Raw genomic sequence first — 22,959 nt, 5'->3', positions numbered from 1 at the left:
GGCATGTTCAAAATACATATAACACAGTCTATTAAACAGATGGATTACTGGAGTCGTATTAGTTTCAGTTTCGCCGGAAATGACATCAATTATCTTTTTTTTTAATACAAAATTGTATCATTTTTCAATACATTAAATAGTGCCCTTTCCTTGTCTTTTCAACGTTATGTCACATTATACGATGTTATCTACTTGAATGTTTTAAATCGTCCTCAAAATACAAAAAAAAAGAAATTTGAAAGAATCATTTCTGAGTTAATTTTATCACTTACTTAATTCTTTGCTTAAAGTCTTCTGAGTTTCTCAGAGGTTGTATCGTTCAAATAATCTGTTATTATTTGATATTTGGAATATCTTCTAATAACACAGAAAATTCTTTTACGTGAGTAAGAGAGAATGGTGGAAAGACGCTGTAAGTAAGCTAGGTTTGGGAAGCCTTTGTTTAACGACAATTAATCGTAACGACGACAACACCACTTGCGACTTTCTAATCGGAAAAAGTACTAATTTTTGACCCACGCTACACGTGCTGTAAATTTGTTTCATTATTTGTAAATTCACCGATCAGGTTAGGATTTTAATCGTTAACTGGTTCTAACATAGTTTAACAGACATTAAATTTGTTTAGATAAATACTGACTAGGAGATTTCATGACATTCACTTAGTCAGGATAACACCCTTTCTGGATGCTAATACTTAAGTGTTACATTATATTCTTCACACAAGATGGCTAATAATTCATTTGCGGCAGTTAAATTAACAAAATTATATTATCATCATCCTCACATCACCGAGATATTTCTCTCGCAACGCTAAAAACTACATTACCGATGAGCTTTCCCCGCAACGCCTGATGCATTTTGTGTTCATTTGTTATATGTTTTGTTTGGGTTAAGCAGTCCACGATATAAATCGTCAAAACAAATTGTTTTAAGCAACCAATCACTTGGATCATGGCATAATGTAACATCATATAAACTCTTTGTTTGAATCGTTGATAAAGTGTGGCATAATTGAACATAATGTAAATTCTTTGTTTGAATCCTTGATGTGTGGCGAGGATTAATATCATGTTAATTTGTTAGCTTTGCAATTTTCACCTCATACCTACAATATTTCTCTATCTCACAATTTTAACTTCAGTAATTTTCGTTGTTGTATAATTTAAATTCAACGTTAAATTTTCATGCTCTCCAGTTTCTAACCTCACGTAATATTTTATCTTCACAAGTTACTTCGCATCAGATCTTATTGATATAAATTATCTGATATCCAATTTTAATCTCACATAAGAATTATTTGTTGTTCAAAATTTCACAAGATTGTATGGCGAATTTAAATGTTGTTTATTGCTCTTTTTGAAACTTTAACACTTGTTCAGTTGTCGTTAATATCAGAGTTATAAGAATTGAACATATAAATGGAATTGGGGTTAAATAAGACACAATACGTGGTGGAAGCGGAGTGCGCGATTCCTAGTCGAGCTGGCGGAATTTATCGTGCCATCTGAACAAATGATGCAGGTTAGAATAGAATTCAGGGGCGGTCGAAATGACGTAACGCTGTCGACTTCGTGATAGCAGATTTTGCTTTGTTTTTATTAAATTTGTGATTTTCAAATATTTGCATTGGTTCAGAACGTTTAATCTGATTTCTTTTAAACTTCATCCAAAGTTCAATAAGTTTTTTTTGAGCTGAAAAGCGATTGCTATTCGGCCCCCATTGGACGGTCTAAGGACAAGTCGCGAGTCACCCTCGCACGCAGTTTTTTTTTGTTCTGGTTTTGTCAGTGGGGGAATAAATAATTTTGTGTGCCCCATAAATTGTGTGTTTTATTTAGTGGTACCTTGGGGTAGGGTTCCATTTTGTCAGACGATCACAGCCAAGGCCAAATTTTGATTTTTTTAATTTAAGGCGGGATGTTTGGGTTATCACAGTATCATGTCTAACTTATCGGCATTGCTGAATCTTTCGTTTTTCATTTTTTTACTCTACAGTTTTTTATTTATTTTAATCTAGAAGTGACAAGCCAGTACAGAAAATAAGAGAAAACGTTGCATGAGAAACACCACCGCATTTATTTTTAATTCACTATTGTTGGAAAGAGAAAAAAAATGCTCTCCTTTATAGTGCTATTCCTTTAGATTTAAAAAAAAATTGATGTCATTTCCGGTGAAATAAACTGAGGCTAACAGAATGGCAATAGTCAACTCATTTAATAAGTAGATTGTATGACATAAATTGAAAATGCCTAAGTTCACATTTTTATGTCTTGAAATAATTGAGATATTTGAATGGAATTTTTTTTATCAGACTACAAATCTTTAACTATTGAAGAAAGTTTTATTTTCACAGATCATACAAAATCTATAACAATTTGAAAACATTTGCTAAGATGTGCTTTAGGAGCCAGAGAACCTGAACCATTTTCAGGACACTTAATTTTATTATTCGTAACATCAACGAAATCTTCAACATTTTTCAAAAGATCAACATTCCACCCTTCTATTTCGTTGTGACTCAAATCAATACTCTCCAAATGGGTCACCCCACTGAAAGCACTATCGGAAATAGTCTTGATGCGGTTATGGTCTAGGTTTAACGTAATGAAAATTTTATTTTAGACCGTCAAGTGGTCCAATCTACGCTTAAAAAATTCAAAGCGGCCCCGCCCACCCACCCGGTTTTCGTTCTAATCACTCATTTTTTTGGACAAAAAGTGGCATTTACATTGATACAGAGTGGAATGTAGACAAAAAGATAAAATAAGCAGTAAATTTTATACCAAATAGTATAACAAAAAAAAGTTACGATTGGATGGCGCTTTTTTTGCTTTTTTCACATCCTAGATTGTATTATTAGTTTGCACTCCTACTCGACAGAAGAACATAAATGTATTATTTAAGATAAGACTGATTTTGGCAGATGACATACCTTCTAAGAAAATAAAGGGCGGGTGGGCGGGGCTAGTACTTGCAAATATAAGACCGATTCTGGCAAATGATATATTCTTTAAGAAAATAAAGGGTGGGTGGGCGGGGCTAGTACGTCCTAAGATACGACTGAAAACACTTGGAGCCCCTAAGGTTCTTTAAACTTCTTCAAAAACTAAACACCGGCGGGACCCCTTTTTAAACTTTTTAAAAAATAAAACACCAAAGGTCCCCCAAGATTCTTTAAGCTTCGTCCAAAATAAAACAGTAGACATCCCCCGAGCTTTCTTGAACTTCTTCAAAATGCAACAATAGGGGTCCCTGAGCTTATTTGCCCACTTTACAATATTTTTAAAGACAAAAAAATTTCGGGGGCGTTGATATTAATTTTTGAAGAAAATTAAAAAATCTCAGAAACCCCTGGAGTTTCATTTTGGAAGAAATTTAGAGAATCTCAAGGGCACCTGTTGTTAAATTTTTTCAGGGATTGAAAGAATCTTGGGTCCTTGGTATTTTGCTTTTGAAAAAGTTTATAAAATCTTCGGGGCACCAGTTGTTTCATTTGTTTTTTTTTTAAGGAATGAAAAAATCTTGAGCTCCTAGTGTTTTACTTTTTAAAAACTTTAAAAAATCTCGCGGGCTCTTTATATTTATTTTTTAAGAAACTTAAAAGAATCTCAGGAGCCCGTTGTGTTTTATTTTTGAATAAGTTTGAAGAATCTCAGGGGAAGCTGGTGTTTTATTTTTGAAGGAGTTAAGGATCTTAGAGGCGCCTGGTGTTCATTTTGGAAGAAAATATATTAATCGTAAAGGCCCGCGGAGTTACATTAAAAAAAAAAGATAAAACTAAAAGATATGAAAGACAACACGAATAATAATTGTAAGATCTTCCGGATATTACAGGATCTACAAAATTTATAAGATCTGAATTATCTATAAATGTAGGTTAGCTAAATTCTTCAGGGGATGTAGTGCTTCTAGAAGGTACTAAAGAACTTGATGGATCTAAACGATATAAAGGCCCTACAGGATCCTAAAATATCTTCTAAAAGATGTGGAAGATATTTTAGAAGATATTTAGATATAAAGAATATAAAGGGTCTGCAATATTTAAAAGATGTGAACGATTTAAAGAATCTAAACAATCTAGAAGACTTAAGGATTTAGAGGATAGACTTTCTGAGGATTTTAAAGGGTATAAAAATGTGAAGATGGTAAGGACCTCACACATCTAAAGAATTTGAAAGGCGTCAAACAGTCAAAGGATCCGAAGGATTTATATTAAGACCCACCACTGACCCGGAAATGACCGGCATTCAGGCAAGACTTCTATCATTACGGGTACTAAGACCAAGTAATGATATGCATTATATTATTATTATTATTATTATTATTATTATTATTTAATTAAATTGCCCAACGGAGAAAATTCCATTTACAGGGCAAGGTTAGAAGTAATGAATATTAACAAACAAACAAGAAAATTGGTGAAAGAATTCAATGTAACTAACACAGCAAGAAGTGTTCACGAATCCTATTGAAGGAATTTAATCTAAAAATATCTACAGCGTGTTCAATATTTTCGTAATTTGTAATCATTCGATAGATAGGAGAGTTAGATAGAATGTTCGTTTTGAACTTTGATATAAAGAAAATATTATGAAGCCTTTTATTAAATGCTGGAACTGCAAAGTTTATATTATTTAGTAGCTCTGGACTATCGATTAGGTAGTGAATTAATTTAAATAAGAAAATTACAGAAAAATACGATCGCCTGGAAGACAGAAATGGGAGGTTTATACGTTTAAGAAGTAAATCTTCTGGGTAACCTCGAGGTGGATAAACACCGTCCATCAAGAATAATGCAGATTTAGCAAAACGACGTTGCACTTTCTCAATTGATCTTATGTGTATATTATAATTAGGTGACCACACGACACTCGCGTATTCCAACTTTGGACGAACAAACGTCTTGTATAATAAGATGAAAACATTAACATCAGAGAAATGTTTTGCATTTCTTGTGACAAAACCCAAACACTTGAAGGCGGAGGACACAATTGTATTTACGTGTTCACGAAAGTTTAATTCACAGTCAAAGGTCACTCCCAGATCCTTATGTGAGTTACGTCTCTCTAACGCAGTACACTCAACTGTGTAGTTAAATATTATCGGATTTTTCTTCTTTGTAAATGACATCGAATAGCATTTCTTTAAATTTAGCGGTAGATTATTAAGAGTACACCATTCGTTAGTTTTTAGGATATTATTTTGAAGTCTAACACAGTCCTCAATGCTATCAATTTTCAAAAACAATTTAAGGTCGTCTGCAAACAATAAGTAGTTGACATTCAAATCACATACAATATCATTGACAAACAATACAAAAAGCATAGGGCCCAAAACAGATCCCTGAGGGACACCAGAAGACTGTTCAAAATTATGAGATCTATATCCATGACACTGTACATATTGATACCTATCCTTTAAGTAAGATTTAAAGAGATTCGTCAGACCATTTGAAAATCCATACGACTTCATTTTAGATAATAATATTTGGTGATCTATTCGGTCAAACGCCTTCGAAAAATCCGTGTAGACCACGTCCACCTGACCCGACCTGTCAATATTCTCACAAAGATGTTGTGTCAATGAAACTAAATTTGTAACAGTGGACCTACCAGCCATAAATCCGTGTTGGTGGATGGATATCATACTAGCTATGTGATTATATATTCTCTTATGGAGTATTAACTCAAAGACCTTACAGAAATTGTTAATGATAGCAATCGGTCTGTAGTTTTCAACTTCAGATTTATTCCCTTTCTTAAAGATGGGACAAACAGGTGACGTCTTCCAGCTGTCAGGAAAAACCGCAGAACTAATTATTTTATTGAAAATTGATGTTAATGGTCCTAGAAAAATGTGCTTACAGTCAGATATTAGAAAAGCAGGAATTAAGTCTGGGCCAGCTACCATGGTAGGTTTTATGTTATTTAGAGCCTGTAATACTTCAGCCTGCGTAATACTGGATAACGATAACACATTCAATGAGTCAAGATTCATATCAGGGTAGTCACTACAAAGGGGATCAGAGAAAGAACTCGAGAAATACTTCGCAAAACCGTTAGCTATCTTCTGAGGGCTATCTAAACTAGAGGACCCATAACTCATAACACTTGGTAAACCACCAGACCGGGAGATTTTGTTCATATATGAAAACAGCTTTTTTGGATTCGTTTTTATATTATCCTTAATTACTTGTAGGTAATTGGAATAGGCATCTCGTATCTCCCTTTTCAATTCAGACCGTAGTTGTTTAAACTTATTGCCGTATTCTTCGTCACCAGTGGCTTTATACCTTTTCCACAATTTATACTTTTGTTTAAGACGCAAAATGATGTTTTTATTGTACCATTCAGGAAAAGCGGCCATAGAGTTATTTTTATAGGGAATATGTTGTGCAAAGATTATCATTAGTTGGTCATAGAAGACATTGACCATGTCATTGCTGTCCAAAACCGTATTTAAAAAGTTCCAATCTACCTTTAATAAAGCAGCATAAAGACCCACAAAATTGGCCTTTTTAAAGTTAAACTCATTTAGGTTTGTGGCGCAGGATTTTATAGTTTTTGATGTTTCAAAACTAATTCCAATTTCTAATGCAGGGTGATGTTTGTCCTCCGGTAAGATTATTTCACTAGCTTTGCAAACTGTAGGAAATTTATTACTAAACACCAAGTCGAGAAGTCTACCCATTGAATTTGCAATACGATTAAATTGTTTTAATTCAAAATAGTTAATCAAGTTATTAATAATATCAAACTTTACGGAGTGTGTATTACATTCTTCACAATTAAGAAATTCCGAGATATTAAAGTCACCAATAACTATAAGATCAGACCCATATATGCAATTCAATGACATGAGTATATCAGAGAACACAGCAAAATCATCACAGGTACTGTTCGGTGGTATATACACAGTGAGTATATATATAATTCGATGTTCAAAAAATACCTTAACAAGAAGTAAATCAATTATAGAATCTAAAATGTCTCAAAAGTTTAAAAGATCTACAAGATTTGTAGGAGCTGGATTATCTACGGATGTAGGTAAAGCCTCTACAGGATCTCAGGGGTCTAAAAGATGAGCAGGACTTCACAAAATGTTCAAATAGTCTAGATTATCTGACGAATTTAAAGGATCTAAATTGGCTAAAGTTTCAAGGGGATTTAGTAGGATCCTAAAGACTTAAAGGCTCTATAGTATCTCAATGATCTAAAAGATGTGAAATATCTCAAACAGCCAAAGAATTTGAAGAATTTAAAGAATCAAAAATATCTCAAAACATTTCGAAGATCTCGAGGATTTACAGGGTAGTATTTGTTAAGATACGACTGATTTTGGCAGATGACATACCTTATAAGAAAATAAAGGGCGGGTGGGCGGGGCTAGTACATCCTAAGATACGACTGATTTTGGCAAATGACATACCATCTAAGAAAACAGAGGGGGGAGGCCAGCAGCACTAAAACTCTAGAGGCCTCTGAGATCTTTAAGCTTCTTCAACAACAAACACTTCCGAAATTCTTTAAGCTTCTTCAAAAACAAATTAGGAATCTCCCGAGAAACTTTTTCAAAAATAAAACACTAAAGGTCCCCCAAGATTCTTTGAAACTCTTCAAAGCCAGGGACCAGCACCAAATTTCTTGTAAAAGTAAAAAATTGAACGATCCTGGGATTCTTTGAATTTATTTAAAAATAAAATACAAAACATCGGGTTCTTCTGAGATTCTTTAAAATCCTTTCAAAAATAAAACAACGGATGCTCAGGAGATTCTTTAAATTTCTTCAAAATCAAAACACCAGGAGCTCCGTAATTCTTTTAAATGCTTTAATAAACAAAACATCGGGTGCTACTGAGATACTTTAAATTCTGTCAAAATAACAACAGCAAAGTCTAATGGAATGATAATTCTCATATGTATATAAATTGAACTTGCCATATTTCCAACAGTTTTGAAGAGTTACTGCCGACATGTCGATATTCTCTGATAATAATCTTGATGAAATAACGTCAAAAAAGATGCGTTGTTTAATAAGTGTTAACGAATTAGAAAAAACGAATAATCCAACACTTGCTAACTTTGTTAACAATTGTCGACTAATTTTTATTTACTATGTCAACTTTCAGCAGGCAATTTTTAACTGAAATGATATAAAAATCAGTTAGTTTGCATCGCAAATTCAATAAAAACATGGAATGTAATTTACTACCTTTTGGAATATTTGTGAAAGCTTCTGCAGGAATTGTTTCCAGAGAATTATACGAAAGTGAAATCTTCATTGGTCGTTCTCCACAGAACCAATTACTATCCCATTCTTTCAGTTTGTTCTGATCAATATCAACATAATATAAATCCTTCATGTCGTCAAAAGCTTTACTTGCTATGAAAGAAATTTCGTTCTGGTTCAAGTCAAGGGATCCGATTTTTGAACTGTTGAAAACTCCGTCTGGGATTTTCTTTAATTTGTTTCCTGACAGCGATATCTCTTTTAAGTTAGGCAAATTACGCAAGTCACCTGGACGAAGTACAGAAATGGAATTGTCTGACAACGTTAAAGTAATAGTATAACAGAGGAGTCTGTTTCTGCAATACTGTTGTTCGATAAATTCAAAGTTATTCCATCTTCATTGCTTGGAAACACAGCAGCAAACGTTCCAACCTCTTTTCGTATTATAGAGCAGTCGTGTTTACATGAACGGAAAATAATTAAACAAAAAAAATTTTCTTTAACACAAAGTTTTATTTTGACAGATCGTACTCAACCTGTAACAATTTGCGAACAATTGGTGAGATAAATTGTGTGTGCTTTAGGAGCCAGTGAACCTGAACCATTTTCAGGACACTTAATTTTATTATCCGTTAAGTCAACGAAATCTTCAACTTCCACATTTTTCAAAAGGTCAACATTCCACTCTTCTATTTCGTTGTGACCCAAATCAATCCCCTCCAATTTGGTCACACCAGTGAAAGCACTGTCGGAAATACTCTTGATACGGTTGTGGTCTAGGTATAACATAGTACCCTCTGGAATATTCGTGAAAGCTTCTGCCGGAATTGTCTCCAGAAAATTAGACGAAAATATAATCGACAATCGTCGTTCTCCACGGAACCAATTACTATCCCATTCCTTCAATTTGTTATTATTAAGACTAACATAATACAAGTGTTTCATGTCGTCAAAAGCTTTACTTGCTATGAAAGAAATTTCGTTGTGGTTCAAGACAAGGAATCCGATTTCTGAACCGTTGAAAACTCCCTCTGGGACTTCCTTTAATTTGTTTCCTGAGAGTGATATGTCTCTTAAATGAGGCAAGTTACGTAAGTCACCTGGACGAAGCACCGAAATGGAATTGTCTGACAACGTTAAAATAATAGTATGCTTGTAGTCAAAAACAGAAGAATCTATTTCAGCAATACTGTTGTTTGATAAATTCAAAGTTATTCCATCGTCATTCCTTGGAAACACAGTATCAAACGTACCAACCTCTATTTTCGAAATATTATTTGACCATAAATCGATCCGTGTCACATGCAAATCTTGAAAAATTCCTCGCTTTAGTTCTTGTAAATTATTCTTTTCAAGACTTAACTCTTGAACATGTGATAAGTTCACGAACGCTTTTTCTTGTAGGAGCGAAATCGAATTCCCTGGTAGGGACAAATACTCAACTTTCAAATTCACAAAAGTTCCACTTTTAATTTCCTGCAAATTGTTACTACTCAAATCTACGCTGTCTAACTCTGGCAGATCTTTGAAAGTTCCAGGCTCAATTTCCTCTAAGTTCGTCCCATAAACGTTGATTCCACGTAATTTGGGTATACCCTTGAAGGAATCTTCGTACAGAATTTTCACTGACCCTTTGACTTCGATGCGTTGATTCTGCTCGCCATCTCCAGGACAGATTTCTTTGATTTGATGGGTGGAAGCGTTTTTGACCACTTGTGTTTGTTCCCAAGAATCTTCACCGGAATGGTAACAAGTTATGACGACACCGTCGGGAGTTGCAGGCACAAAGGATAACTCAACAATTAGAAAAATAATAATGGGTTTGAAGCTCTTCATGACTGGGCTTCTTTGAGTGTTTTTAACGCTCTGAACATGTCTGCATTCTCGCGTTATATATATATACAGAAAAATGATAATCTTCTGACACTGTCGATGGGTGTTTGATTTGACCTGCGATGATCCCACCCAATTAAAATAATTCTTCTTAATGTTTTTAAATTGTCGATATTATTTAAGCTTGTAAAAAATCATTTCCCAGAAATACATTTTCTTTTAATTTAGATATTAATTATGAAAATCTTTAAATTAAAAAAAAAAACGTATCCGTGGTTTGGTTAGTTACACTGTCACCAACTAAGTACAAAATAAAAGATAATGACGAAACTCTTCATTATCAGACTTTCTGCAATGTTATATAACTTTACAATGTAAATATTGTCCATAATAGTGCACAAGCAAAAAACTGATGAACTTATGACACGACTTTGGGTTATCTTGGCAATGTTTTGCGAAGATCAAAATAACAATTTTTTATAACACCTAGAAGTGTAGGCGAAGGTTGCAGCCCGACTTGTTTCATTTAAAAATTACTTACTGAGAACTTGTTTGACCTACAAACCAGAGCGCACTCAAGCCAATATCGACTATAAGCCGACTTTCGGTAGAGCTGATCTGATTCACATCCGCTACGAGGAACTTAAAATTTGTCACCAACAATAAAGTTACGTAATCTCCAAATTTTACAGTCGTATATGTACCTAATTTAAATTTTATATCCTCCGCTTATGGGTTAATGAATCCGTGTTGAGTTTTTACCTTAGACGTCATGATTTTTCGAAAAAAATCAACATTTCCAAATTTATAGTTATTGGAAGCATGTTAAATCGTTAGTCAAAATAATACTTGTTGTTTATAAATACGCTAATGAGACTTTTCGGTTTTTCGAATTCTCGATTTTTCAACTGTAGGTAGATGTCTCCATTTTTCAATATTTCAATTCTCGGCTTTTTCAATTTTTCCATCCTTCAAATTTTCAATTTATCAATTTTTTTTCAATGCTACGATTTCTCAATTTTTGTCCTCTTCAATTTTACGATTTTTAAATAAGTAATTCGAGTTTTCAAATTTTGACGTTACTAAATTTTCAGTTTTCCGATTTCCGAACTATTATTGTTTTTTTATTTTCCTATTTCTCGACTTCCCAAAGTTTGGATTTTTTCAATTCTTCAATTTTTCGATTTTTTATGCTTACGATTTTTCCACTTTGCATTTTAGTTTTTCAATTTCTCACTTTTCCAATTTTTTAATTTCTCAATTTTTTTGATATTTCTTTCAGGTTTGGAATTTTTCAATATTGTAAGGAATGCGGTAGTGTCGCAAACACAAACGAAATATTGCAATGTTAACAAAGTGCCAACTTCCGTACATCCCTCTGGCGAAATCAGGTGGCATAATGTTTAGGTTAATGAAATAGTAAAGTTAGCAATATTTAGTTTATTTAAGGCGTGTGTATGAATTGGGAGTAAGAAGAAGCAGAAGTAGAGTGATAGAAGTAGTTATTGTTAGTGTAGTAAAGAACAGTGAAATAAATTTTGTGAAAGTGAGTTGTTAGTATGTTTCCACCCTGGTAACCACCCATCAGGGGATTCATGGTAAACAGAGGTTATCACAATATTTCCATTTTTCGACTTTCCGATTTTTGGACTCCTGGATTTTTTACTATTTGAATTTTCAATTTTTCGTTAAACTTTACATTTTTTAATTTTTCGACTGTTTTGTACTTCGATTTCTCAATTTGTCAACTTTTCGATGTTTTAATTTTTCAATTTTTATAATTCTAGGTTTTTGGATTTCTCGAGTTTTCAGTTCTTCTATATTTCAGTTTTTCAATCTTCCGAATTTTTAAATTTTCGATTTTCCAATTTTTTGATTTCTCGATTTATCGAATTCAGATATTTCCATGTTTTGATTGTTCAGTTTCTCGATTTATCAATTTTTCAATTTTTGACCTCTTCTCGGCTTTCCATTCCTCCATTTCCCGATCCTTTGACTTTTCGATTTCTCGACGTTTCGATTTTTCAGTTATCCGATTTTTCAATTTTTCAAATTATGGAGTTGCGATTTTTCAATTTTACGACATTTTAATTAATTAATGTTTTAAATTTAAAATTTTTCGATTTCTCGATTTTTCGATTTTTTAAATTTTGACGTAGCTAAATTTTCAGTTTTCCGATTTCTCAGTTTTTGGATATTTCTTTCAGTTTTGGGATTTTCCAGTATATTGATTCTCCGATTTTTCGATTTTTCCACTTGTGGATTTTTCGATTTGTTACTTTTCGGATTTTCAGTTTTTCGTTTTTCGACTGTTTGATGTTCCGATTTCTCAATTTTTCAACTTTTCGATAGGTAGGTATTTTAATTTTTCAACTTTTAAAATTCTACATTTTTCAATTTCTTCTACATGTATTTTAATTTTACATTTTTCCGAATTTTTAAATTTTCGATATTTCAATTCAAGATCTCGACTTATCAATATTTTCATTTTTAACTTTTCGATTTTTCGATTTTGGCCTATTCCAGTTTTTCGGTTTTTCGATTTTTCGACTTCTTAACTTTCGAATCCTCGATTTCTCGTTCTTTTGATTTTTCGGTTTCTCGATTTCTTAGTTTTTGAATTTTTCAATGTTTCGATTTTTCGATTTGTTTGTTTTTCGATATTTTATTTTTCGGCTCTTCCATGTTTCGTTTTTTGAATCATCCGATTTTTCAATTTTCCAATTTCGATTTCTCGATTTGTTGATTTTTCAGTTTTTCGATTTTTAAATTTTAGATTTTCGAAGTTTTATTTTTTTGATTTTCAATGTTTCAATTCCTCCATTTTTCAATTTTTCAATGTTTAAAATTTTAGATTCTTCGATTTTTCAGTTCTTCAATATTTTTTAATTTTTGAAATTTTGACGTTTCTGAATTTTCAGTTTTCCAACTTCTCAATCTATTTTTTTGATTTTCCCATTTCTCGACTTTTCAGTTCTTTAATTCTGCGATTTTTCAGGTTTTTAATTGTGAGATTTTTCGATTTTGCTTTTTTGCCTTTTCGATTTCCCACTTTTTCAATTTTTTAAGTTCCCAAAGTTTGGATATATTGTTCAATTTTGTGATTTTTCTGTTTTCGGATTCTTCAATTTTTCTTCTATTTGTTAATTTTTCAATTTTCCAATTTATCAATGTTTCGATTTTTCAGTTAATCGATTTTTCAATTTTTTAAATTCTGAAGTTTCGATTTGTCGATTCTTAAATTTTAGATTTTCGAATTTTTATTTTTTGATTTTTTGATGTTTGGGTTTCTCGATTTTTCAATTTTACGACCTTTTAATTGTTCAAGGTGTTAAATTTTAGATTTTTCGATTTCTCGATTTTTTGATTTTTTAAATTTTGACGTATCTAAATTTTCAATTTTCCGATTTCTCAGTTAATCTAGTTTTGATATTCCCATTTCTCGACTTCTGGAACTTTCGATTTTTCAGTTCTTCAGTTCTCCGATTTTTCGACTCTGCTTTTTTGGTTTTTCGATTTCTCAATTTTACAATTTTTTGATTTCTCAATTTTTTGATGTTTCTTTCAGTTTTGGGATTTTCCAGTATTTTGATTCTTCGATTTTTCGATTTTACCATATTTTAATGTTTCAATGTTTTAGATTTTAGATTTTTCGATTTTTCAGTTCAATATTTTTTAATTTTTAAAATTTTGACGTTTCTGAATTTTCAGTTTTACAACTTCTCAATCTACTTTTTTGATTTTCCCATTTCTCGACTTTTCAGTTCTTTAATTTTGCGATTTTTCAGGTTTTTAATTTTGAGATTTTTCGACTTTGCTGTTTTGCCGTTTCGATTTCCCACTTTTTCAATTTTTTAATTTCCCAAATCTTGGATATTTCGTTTAATTTTGTGATTTTTCAGTTTTCAGATTCTTCAATTTTTCTTCTATTTTTCAGTTAACCGATTTTTCAATTTTTAAATTTTAGATTTTCGGATTTTTATTTTTTGATTTTTTTGATGTATGGGTTTCTCGATTTTTCAATTTTGCGATATTTTAATTGTTCAATGTTTTAAATTTTAGATTTTTCGATTTTTTGATTTTTTAATTTCCCAATTTTTTGGTATTTCGTTCAATTGTGTGATTTTTCAGTTTTCCGATTCTCAGCAATTTTTCTTCTATTTTTAAATTTTTTGATATTTCAGTATTGGGATTTTTTTGTATTTCGACTTTTCGATTCTTTAAGTATTGGATTTTTCGATGTCTCGACTTTTTACGTTTTGGATTTTCAGTTTTTCGTTTTTTAAACTCTAGATTTTTCAATTTTACAACACTTTTATAGTTCCATTTCTCAATTTTTCAACATTTCGATATTTTAACGTTTCAATTTTTAAAATTTTATGTTTCGATTTTTCAATTATCCGATTGTTCAATTTACAATTGAAGAATTAAGTCTTAGTTAAACAAAATAATAGTTGGATGTCAACATCGAGTGAAACATGTGAGAAGTGATATTATCTTTGTAAATAAACGCATCTAAATAATAACATTTCCCGCAGAAATTCTAAACGCTTAGAGGCGACATTAGCCTGAGCACCCTCCGGTCTGTGGATCAAACAAGTTCTCAGGCGACGATATATTTTAAAAGAAAACAATATCTTACTCAAAAAAATTTTGTCTAGGACTTTTAAATCTGTATCTAAATATTTTAAAGCTCACAATTTTCAAGATAAAGCTCCATTGAAAATTATCAATCCAGAAGAAACGATTAATAAAAAATATCAAAATTCAAAATTTCGTATCCACTGAAAAATAATTATTATTAGCGCAAGTATTTGGGCACGATTGAGTCTAATAAACTGTACAGAGTATCATCAAATGTTCTGATAATTCTGTAAAAAAACATTTTCATTGTATAATATATAGTTTATTAATATTTGTCTTTTTGATAAGTTGCAAGGTCACAAGTTATAATTACACCAACTGCAAACACAAACACTGATGATGAAGCTCTTCATTATCACGCTTCCTGCGATGTTATATAACTTTTTAATACAAATATTGTCTAGCAAGCAAAGACTGATAAACGTGTGACACGACTTTGGGTTATCGTCGACAATGTTGTTTCGGAAATCAAAATAACAATTTTAAAATCTAACTATATTTAAAAAATAGAGAATAATGAAACAAAAAATATAACACTGTTTTCGTTTGAGGTCAACAAATCAGACAAAATTATATTTTAAAAATATTCTGAAGGGCATGCACTGATATGGACAAATGCCGCTGTAGGAGCCAGAGACTTTGACCCATCTTCAGGACACTTAATGTTGTTACCCCTAAGATCAAGTTCTTCGATTTTAACATTTTTCAGAAGGTCAGCACTCCACTCTTCTAGTTGGTTATTTCTCAGCAGAAGGGTGTCAATATTTGTCGTGCCACTGAAAGCACTGTCCGAAACACTCTTGATCTGGTTGTTGTTTAGTTCCACGATACATCCATTTGGAAGATTTTTGAAAGCTTCTGCCGGAATTGTCTCGAAAGAATTGGACGAAAGCGAAATTAATATACTCTCAGTACCACGGAACCAGTTCCCATTCCACTCTTTCAATTTATTGTGACGAATCTCAACATTGTCCAGATTTTCCATGTCGTGAAAAGCGTTACTCGCTATGACAGAAATTTCGTTCACGTTCAGTATAATTTCTACAATTGACGTGCCAGAGAAGACTCCCTCCGGAACTTCTTTTATTTTGTTTCCTGTCAGTATTATCGTTTTTAGAGAAGGCAACTTACTCAAGTCACCTGGACGGAGTACAGAAATAGAATTACGTGATAAGTCTAAAACACGCATGTCCTTGTTGTCAAAAGCCGCGGGATCTATTTCTTCAAGTCGGTTGTTGTTTAATGTCACATTTAATCCATACTTATCATGTGGAAACAACCCAGCCAAAGCTCCAGCCTCTATTTTCGAAATTTTATTTTTCCCCATTCTCAAATACCGAACATAGACGTCTTTGAAGGCCCCTCGCTTTAGTTCTTCCAAATCGTTGTTCTCAAGATACATTTGTCGAACTTGGGTTACATTCTGGAAAGCTCCCTCGTGCAGAACCGAAATCGAGTTCCACCACAAGAAGAAATACCAAACCCTGAGATTCACAAAAGTTCCACTTTTGATTTCGCGAAGATTGTTACCTTTCAAACGAATGGCGTTCAACTTTGGCAAATCTTTGAAGGTTCCAGGTTGAATTTCTTCTAGCTCCGAATCGTCCATTGCGATTTCAAATAGGTTGGGGATGGTTTTGAGAGAATCTTCGGACAGGGTTTTCATCGAGCGTTTTACTTTGACGCGCTTCGCATCATCAACATTTCCATAGCAACTTTCATTTGGATTGTCGGAGTCGAGGTAACAGTCAATCACGGGTTTGCTGTTGCTGACTTCGAGCACACAGAATAAATTTACTGTGAGAAAAATAACGGCTGTGAGGGTTTTCATGATGTTTCTAACACTCTGATCTGCAACTTGTTTGTCGCGCTATATATAGGCAGAAAAAGTGATAATCTTGTGACATTTGACGACGGATTAGAGAAAAAGAAACAAACAACGAATTTAACTTTCAAAATTTTCCACACGAATTACCAGGATAGAACTAATAAAAGTTCTGGTTTCTTGAAATTTGTTCTAACCAAAAAAGGAACTTTGGAATAAATCGTTACCCAAAATTTTGACTTGTTTATAATGGAATTTTGAATTTATTTGGCACTCCGTTTACAGTAATATATCTTGTTATCACCAAAATAATTCCATTGGAAAGCATTTCTACGGTTGTTTAACGTTGTGCGAATCTTTGGTGAAGCAATTAATTATTTAAAAATACAGCGATAGTGCAGGTTTTGACACCATCGTTAGGTTATCGCAAGGTATTATTTCTGGTTTAAGCCAAAATATTTTCTTGTACAAGTAACGAAAATATCTAACAGTTTGCTAATTATAGTACGTTATTTTGATTATGTATTTTAGTTTATGAGTGCTGTTGTATAATAAACGTCATTATTATTAAACAAAGAAAAAAATTGGTCGAAGGTCAATTCGACCGAACTTCGTTTTTTTTCGCTTTTGTCAAATTTTCCCTTTCTTCAGTTGTCGATTGCGATACTTCAATTTTTCATTTTTTTTTGTTTCTCCAATATTTAAAGTTTGCAATTTTTCGATTTAAAATACCTACTTGGAATTTTCACGTCCTAATTTTTCAATTTTTCGATTCTTTAATTTTCCATTTCTTCAAATTCTCAAACGTCAACTTTTCCTTTCGTTTTTTTATTTTCTTTCTTTATACAATTTTTCGACTTTCCAATGTTTCGATTTTATAATTTGTTTTTTCAATTTTTCATTTTACTTCATTCTTCAATTTTTAGATTTTGCAGTTTTTCGATCCATTAAATTTTTCATTTTTTCAAATTTTCAGTTAGCAATTTTTAGTTTCGGTTTTTTTATTTTCTTTAGAAATTTTTACAAATTTTGGTTTTCTACTTGCATTTTCTCAATTGTTCGTTTCTTCAGTTTTTCGATTTGCAACGTCTAAATTTTTCATTTTTTTATTTCTTCAATTTTACGAGGTAAAATTTTTCCAGTTTTCATTTTTAAAATTTTCACTTTTTCGATTTTTCGACTTTTGGATGCTTCAATTTTTAGATTTGCAATTTTTCGGTTTTCAATTTTTGATTTATCTTTTTTCTAGTTTTCATTTTGAATGTAAAAGTAATTACAATTTTTAAAATTTTTCACTTTCCATTTATTGGATTTTTCACGTTTTTCGAGATTGGGTTTTTCAATTTTTCACTTTTCAATGTTAGATACAGTTTTTCGACTTTACAATTTGGACGATTCTATAATATTTTGATTCAACAATTTTTTGGTTTCCAATTTTTCGATTCGATACGTTTTTTTTCTTTCCAATTTTTCGATTAGGTAATTATTTTTTTTTCATTTTTCAGTATCTCGATTTTTAGATTTTCAGTGTTTTAATTTTTAGTTTTCAGTTCATCGATTTGCAATTTTTCGATTTTCCACTTTTTCCATTTTGCAGTTTTTCGTTTTTTCAGTTGTTCGATTTTTCAGCTTTTGGATACTTCAGATTTTACATTTGTAATTTTTAGGTTTTCAATTTGTCCGATACTCTAACTTTTAGATTTTTTAATTTTTCGTTTTTCCAATGTTACATTTTTTAGTAGGTATCGCGATTTTAATTTTTTCGTTTCTTCAATCCTTGATTTGTATTTTTTCTAGTTTTCATTTTAAATATAGGTATACGTAGGTATGTATGTAATAATAATTATAATTTTTAAAATTTTTCAATTTTACGATTTTAAAATTTTTCCTGTTTTCAGTTAGAAAACCTGTTGGTTAGTTAGGTACCTGTTGGATTTTAAATTTTTTTCGTTTTTTCGATTTTTAATTTTTTTAGTTTCTTGATAATGAGTTATCAATTTTTCGACATTTGAATGTTACAGTTTTTCGACCTACAATTTTGACAATTCGATAATTTTTCGATTTTACAATATTTGAGTTTTCCAGAGTTTCGATTCGAATCGTCTTTTCTTCTTTCCAATTTTTCGATTCATTGATTTTTTTCCATCCTTAGGTAAGTTAAGTCGATTTTTAGTTTTTCAGTGTTTTAATATTTAGTTTTTTCAGTTGTATTTGCAAATTTCCGATTTTTCACTTTTTCGTTTATTGTTTTTCGATTTTCCAATTTTTTTCAAATTTTTAGTTTTCTGATTTTTCAATGCTTCGCATTTTCAACTATTTGAATGAAAAAGTGGAAAAACATCAAAATTTTACAATGAAAAATCAAAAATAAAACAACAAAAAAACATAAAATGAGAACTTTCAAAAATATAAAACACTGTAAATCAAGAACACGAAAACCTGAGAGAACGGAAATTGAAAAATCGAAAGACTAAAACTTCAGAAACACCGAAAATCATTTAAAATCGAAATATTGAAAATTATAGAAATAGGAAAATCGGATAAATGAAAATCCAAAATTTTAATTTATTCATTCGTTCGTTTCTTCAGTTTTTCGATTTGAAATGTCTCAGTTATTCTTTTTTTTTTGTTTCTTTAACTTTACGACATAAAACTTTTCCAGTTTTCATTTTTGAAATTTTTTCGATTTTTCATTTTGGATGTTTCAATTTTTAGAGTCGCAATTTTTCGGTTTCCAGTTTTTCGATTTTCCAACTTGGTGATTTTTTAATTTTTCGTTTATTCAATTTGTGATTTGCATTTTTTCTAGTTTTCATTTTGAATGTAAAAATAATTAGATATAATAATTTTAAAAATTTTTCACTCATCATTTATTGGATTTTTATCGTTTCCCGAGATTGGGTCTTTCAGTTTTCACTTTTCAATGTTAGATACAAGTTTTCGACTTTACAATTTTGCTGATTTTTTTCGATTTTACAGTTTTTTGGTTTTCCAATTTTTCGATTCGATTCGTTTTTCCATTTTTAAGTGTCTAAATTTTTAGTTTTTCTGTGTTTACCTACATTTTTATTTCTTCATTTCATCGATTTGTAATTTTTAGGTTTTCAGTTTGTCCGATTTTCCAACTTTTAGATTTTTGAATTAAAATTTTTCGTTTCTTCTATTTTTGATTGTTTTTTTTCTACTTTTCGTTTTATATATGTATAATAATAATTATAATTTTAAAAAAATTTCACTTTTTAATTTCGCGATTTTAAAATTCTTCCTGTTTTTGGTTATTATTGGATTTAAAACTTTTTTTTATTCGATTTTTCAATTTTGCGATTTTTAATTTTTCAGTTTCTCGATATTTAGTTTTTCAATTTTTCATCTTTCAATGTTAGATACAATAATAAGACTTTTACAATTTTGGCGGTTCTATATTTTTCGATTTTACAATTTTTGTGTTTTCTAATTTTTGGATTCGTTTCGTTTTTTCTTCTTTCCAAATTTTCGACTCATTAATTTTTTTCCATTTTTAGTTTTTCAGTGCTTTAATTTTGATTTCTCAAGTTCTTCGATTTAGGATTTTTCGAATTGGCAACTTGCATTTTTCGATTTTTCAATTTTACCTATATTTTTTAGTTTCGGAGTTTATAATTAGGTACTCCTTTTTCAATTTTTGATTTATATTTTTAATAGTTTTCGTTCTAAATATGTAAAAATAGTTATAATTTTGAAATTTTTTTACTTTTTCAATTTAACGATTTTAGAGTTTTTCCGTTTTTCAATTATTGGATTTTAAAATTTTTTCATTATTTGATTTTTCAATTTTTCAGTTTCTTGATATTGAGTTACCTATTCAATTTTTCGACCTTTCAATGTTACAGTTTTTCAACTTACAATTTTGACAATTCGATAATTTTTCGACTTTACAATTTTTGAGTTTTCAAGTTTTTCGATTCTTCTTTCTAATTTTTCAATTCATTGGTTTTTTCGATTTTTAATTTTTCGTTTTTTCACTGAAAAATCAAAAATGAAAAAACGAAAAAACATAATGAAAACTTTGAAAAATATAAAAACTGGAAATACAGAATACCAAAAATTGAGGGACGGATAAGTGAACATCAAAAAATTACAAAATTGAAAAGTTTAGGAAAAAAAAGGAAAATCGAGGAACTTTTAATGTTTATGCGGATATTTTGCTTTCATAGTTAATTAATTAACAGTTTCACTACTTTGTATTGTACTGTTGGCCGAGATGAGACTGGGACTTAATTAAGAACCAATAAAATTAGTCGCTGCAGTAGAGAAGGAGTGCGTAGGCTGGCCTAATTAATTTATTTGTTCTTAGACATTCTAATTGTCATGGTAATATCCGCCTCCTAGTTCATAACCAATAAAAACAACTTTGTCACAGCCAAACAGTTAAATCAAAACTAATCAAAAAGAAAATTAGTCCCGCCCACACCGCTTATTCTTTGTGAGTGAGTTTTTAATTTTTCGACTTTTAATTTTTCAGTTTCTCGATATTGAGTTTTAATTTTTCAATTTCCTTCAAATGTTACAGTTTTTAGACTTTACAGTTTTGATGATTCTGTGACTTTTCGATTTTACAATGTTTCAATTTTGAAGTTTGTTTTTCTTCTACATTTTTACAACTTTGACTATTTGATAATTTTTCAGTTTTACAATTTTTGAGTTTTCCAATTTTTCGATTCGACCCGTTTTTCTTTATTTCCAATTTTTCGATTCATTAATTTTTTCAATTTTTAATTCCTCGATTTTAAGTTTTTCAGTGTTGTAATTTTTAATTTCTTCAGTTCTTTACAAATTCTCCAATTTTCCAATTTTTCGATTTTGCAATTTTTTGTTTTTTTTTCAGTTTTCCGGTTTTTCCACATTTGGATGTGCCAGTTTTTACAATTATAATTTTTCAAATTTTCGACTGTTTTATACTTCAATTTCTCAATTTTTTAGGTTTTTGATGTTTAATTAATTTTCCAATTAAGTAGGTATTACAATTCTAAGTTTTTCGATTTCTCGAGTTTTCAGTTTTTCGTTATTTCAATTTTTCAATATCCCGAATTTTAAAATTTTTGATTTTCCGTTTTCTGTTTTTTTTTTAATTTTTCGATTTTTCAATTTTTTGATTTCTCGATTTATCGAATTCCATGTTTTCATTCTTCAATTTCTCGATTCATTAATTTTTCAATTTTTAACTTTTCTTCTCGGCTTTCGACTCCTCAATTTCTCGATCCCTTGATTTTTCAATTTCTTGTTTTCAATTTTTCAAATTTTGACGTTGCTTAATATTCACTTAGGTATTTATTTTTGATTTTTACCATTTCTTGATTTCTCGAAGTTTCGATTTTTCGATTTTTCAATTCGTCGATTTTTCGACTTTCCTTTTTTGGTCTTTCGTTTTCTCAATTTTCCAAATTTTTTATTTCTCAATTTTTTGGATATTTCTCTCAGTTTTGGGATTTTCCAATATTTTGATTCTCCGACTTTTCGATTTTTCGACTTCTGGGTTTTTCAATGTTTCCATTTTTTTTGGATTTTCAGTTTTTCGTTTTTTAAACTTACGATTTTCCATTTTTCGACTATTTTCTATTTCGATTTCTCAAATTTCCGACTTTTAGATATTTTAATTTTTCAATTTTTAAAATTCTAGATTTTTACAATTTTGACTATTCGATAATTTTTGATTGTTTCAATTTTTGAGTTTTCCAATTTTTCAATTCGATTAATTTTTCTTCTTTCCAATTTTTCGATTCATCACTTTTTTTCAATTTTTAATTGCTGGATTTTTAGTTTTTCAGTGTTGTAATTTTTAATTTCTTCAGTTCTTCGAATTAGATTTCCAATTCTTCAATTTTTCACTTTTTATATTATATACAGTATTTTTTCTAGTTTTCATTTTTAATAAATATGTAATACTTAATAATTTTTTCAGTTCTTCATTTTTCTTGCTTCTTCAATTTTTAATTTTGCAATTTTCAATTTAAAATCTCCAGTTTTCAATTTTTAATTTATCACTTTTTCGATTGTTTAATTTTTCATTTCTTCAAATTCAAATTGTAATTTTTCGTTTTGGTTTTTGTTTCGTTTATTTTGACAATTTTTCGATTTTTCAGTGTCTCAATTTTAGAGTTTGTTTTTTCAATCCTAATTTTCTTAATTTTTCATTTTTTCATTTGTCAATTTACGGTCTTTCAATTTTTCACTTTCCTTGTTTTTTCAATTAAATTAGATTTTGCAATTTTTCGATATTTTAATTTTTCATTTCTTGAAATTTTCATTCGCAGTTTTTCGTTTCCATTTCTTATTCTTCTCTTCTTAGAATTATTCGATTTTTAGATGTTCCGATTTTATACCTTTTTCTTTTTTCAATTTCAGGTTTTTCAATTGCTCGTGTCTTCAATTTTTCATTTTTTTTGTTT

At 30.4% G+C, this 22,959-nt stretch overlaps 2 protein-coding genes across 2 annotated transcripts in view; both read right to left on the bottom strand.

The window, feature by feature from the left end:
* Positions 1-16,540, bottom strand: part of LOC135137857 (leucine-rich repeat-containing protein 15-like) — a 116,713-nt gene extending 100,173 nt beyond the window's left edge. Inside the window, exon 1 of the mRNA XM_064067611.1 lies at positions 15,276-16,540. Coding sequence (XP_063923681.1) covers positions 15,287-16,540 — 1,254 coding nt within the window. The 3' untranslated portion in view covers positions 15,276-15,286. The remainder of the gene's footprint in view (positions 1-15,275) is intronic.
* Positions 8,726-10,090, bottom strand: LOC135138266 (leucine-rich repeat-containing protein 15-like). Its single transcript, XM_064068206.1, has one exon. The coding sequence runs from the start codon at positions 10,066-10,068 to the stop codon at positions 8,764-8,766; it is 1,305 nt and encodes a 434-aa protein (XP_063924276.1). The 5' UTR covers positions 10,069-10,090; the 3' UTR covers positions 8,726-8,763.
* Positions 16,541-22,959: the final 6,419 nt, after the last annotated feature.

This window comes from Zophobas morio, unplaced genomic scaffold, assembly GCF_036711695.1.
Source record: "Zophobas morio isolate AGI-343-1 ecotype UQ-CSIRO unplaced genomic scaffold, CSIRO_AGI_Zmor_V1 ptg000030l, whole genome shotgun sequence".
Lineage (NCBI taxonomy): Eukaryota > Metazoa > Arthropoda > Insecta > Coleoptera > Tenebrionidae > Zophobas > Zophobas morio.
The sequence above is the reverse complement of the archived record's forward strand: the minus strand, read 5'-3'. Positions and strand labels throughout refer to the sequence as shown.

Excerpts from the sequence above, each read along its gene's own strand:
- LOC135138266 (XM_064068206.1), bottom strand. The coding sequence starts at position 10,068 with ATGAAGAGCTTCAAACCCATTATTATTTTTCTAATTGTTGAGTTATCC.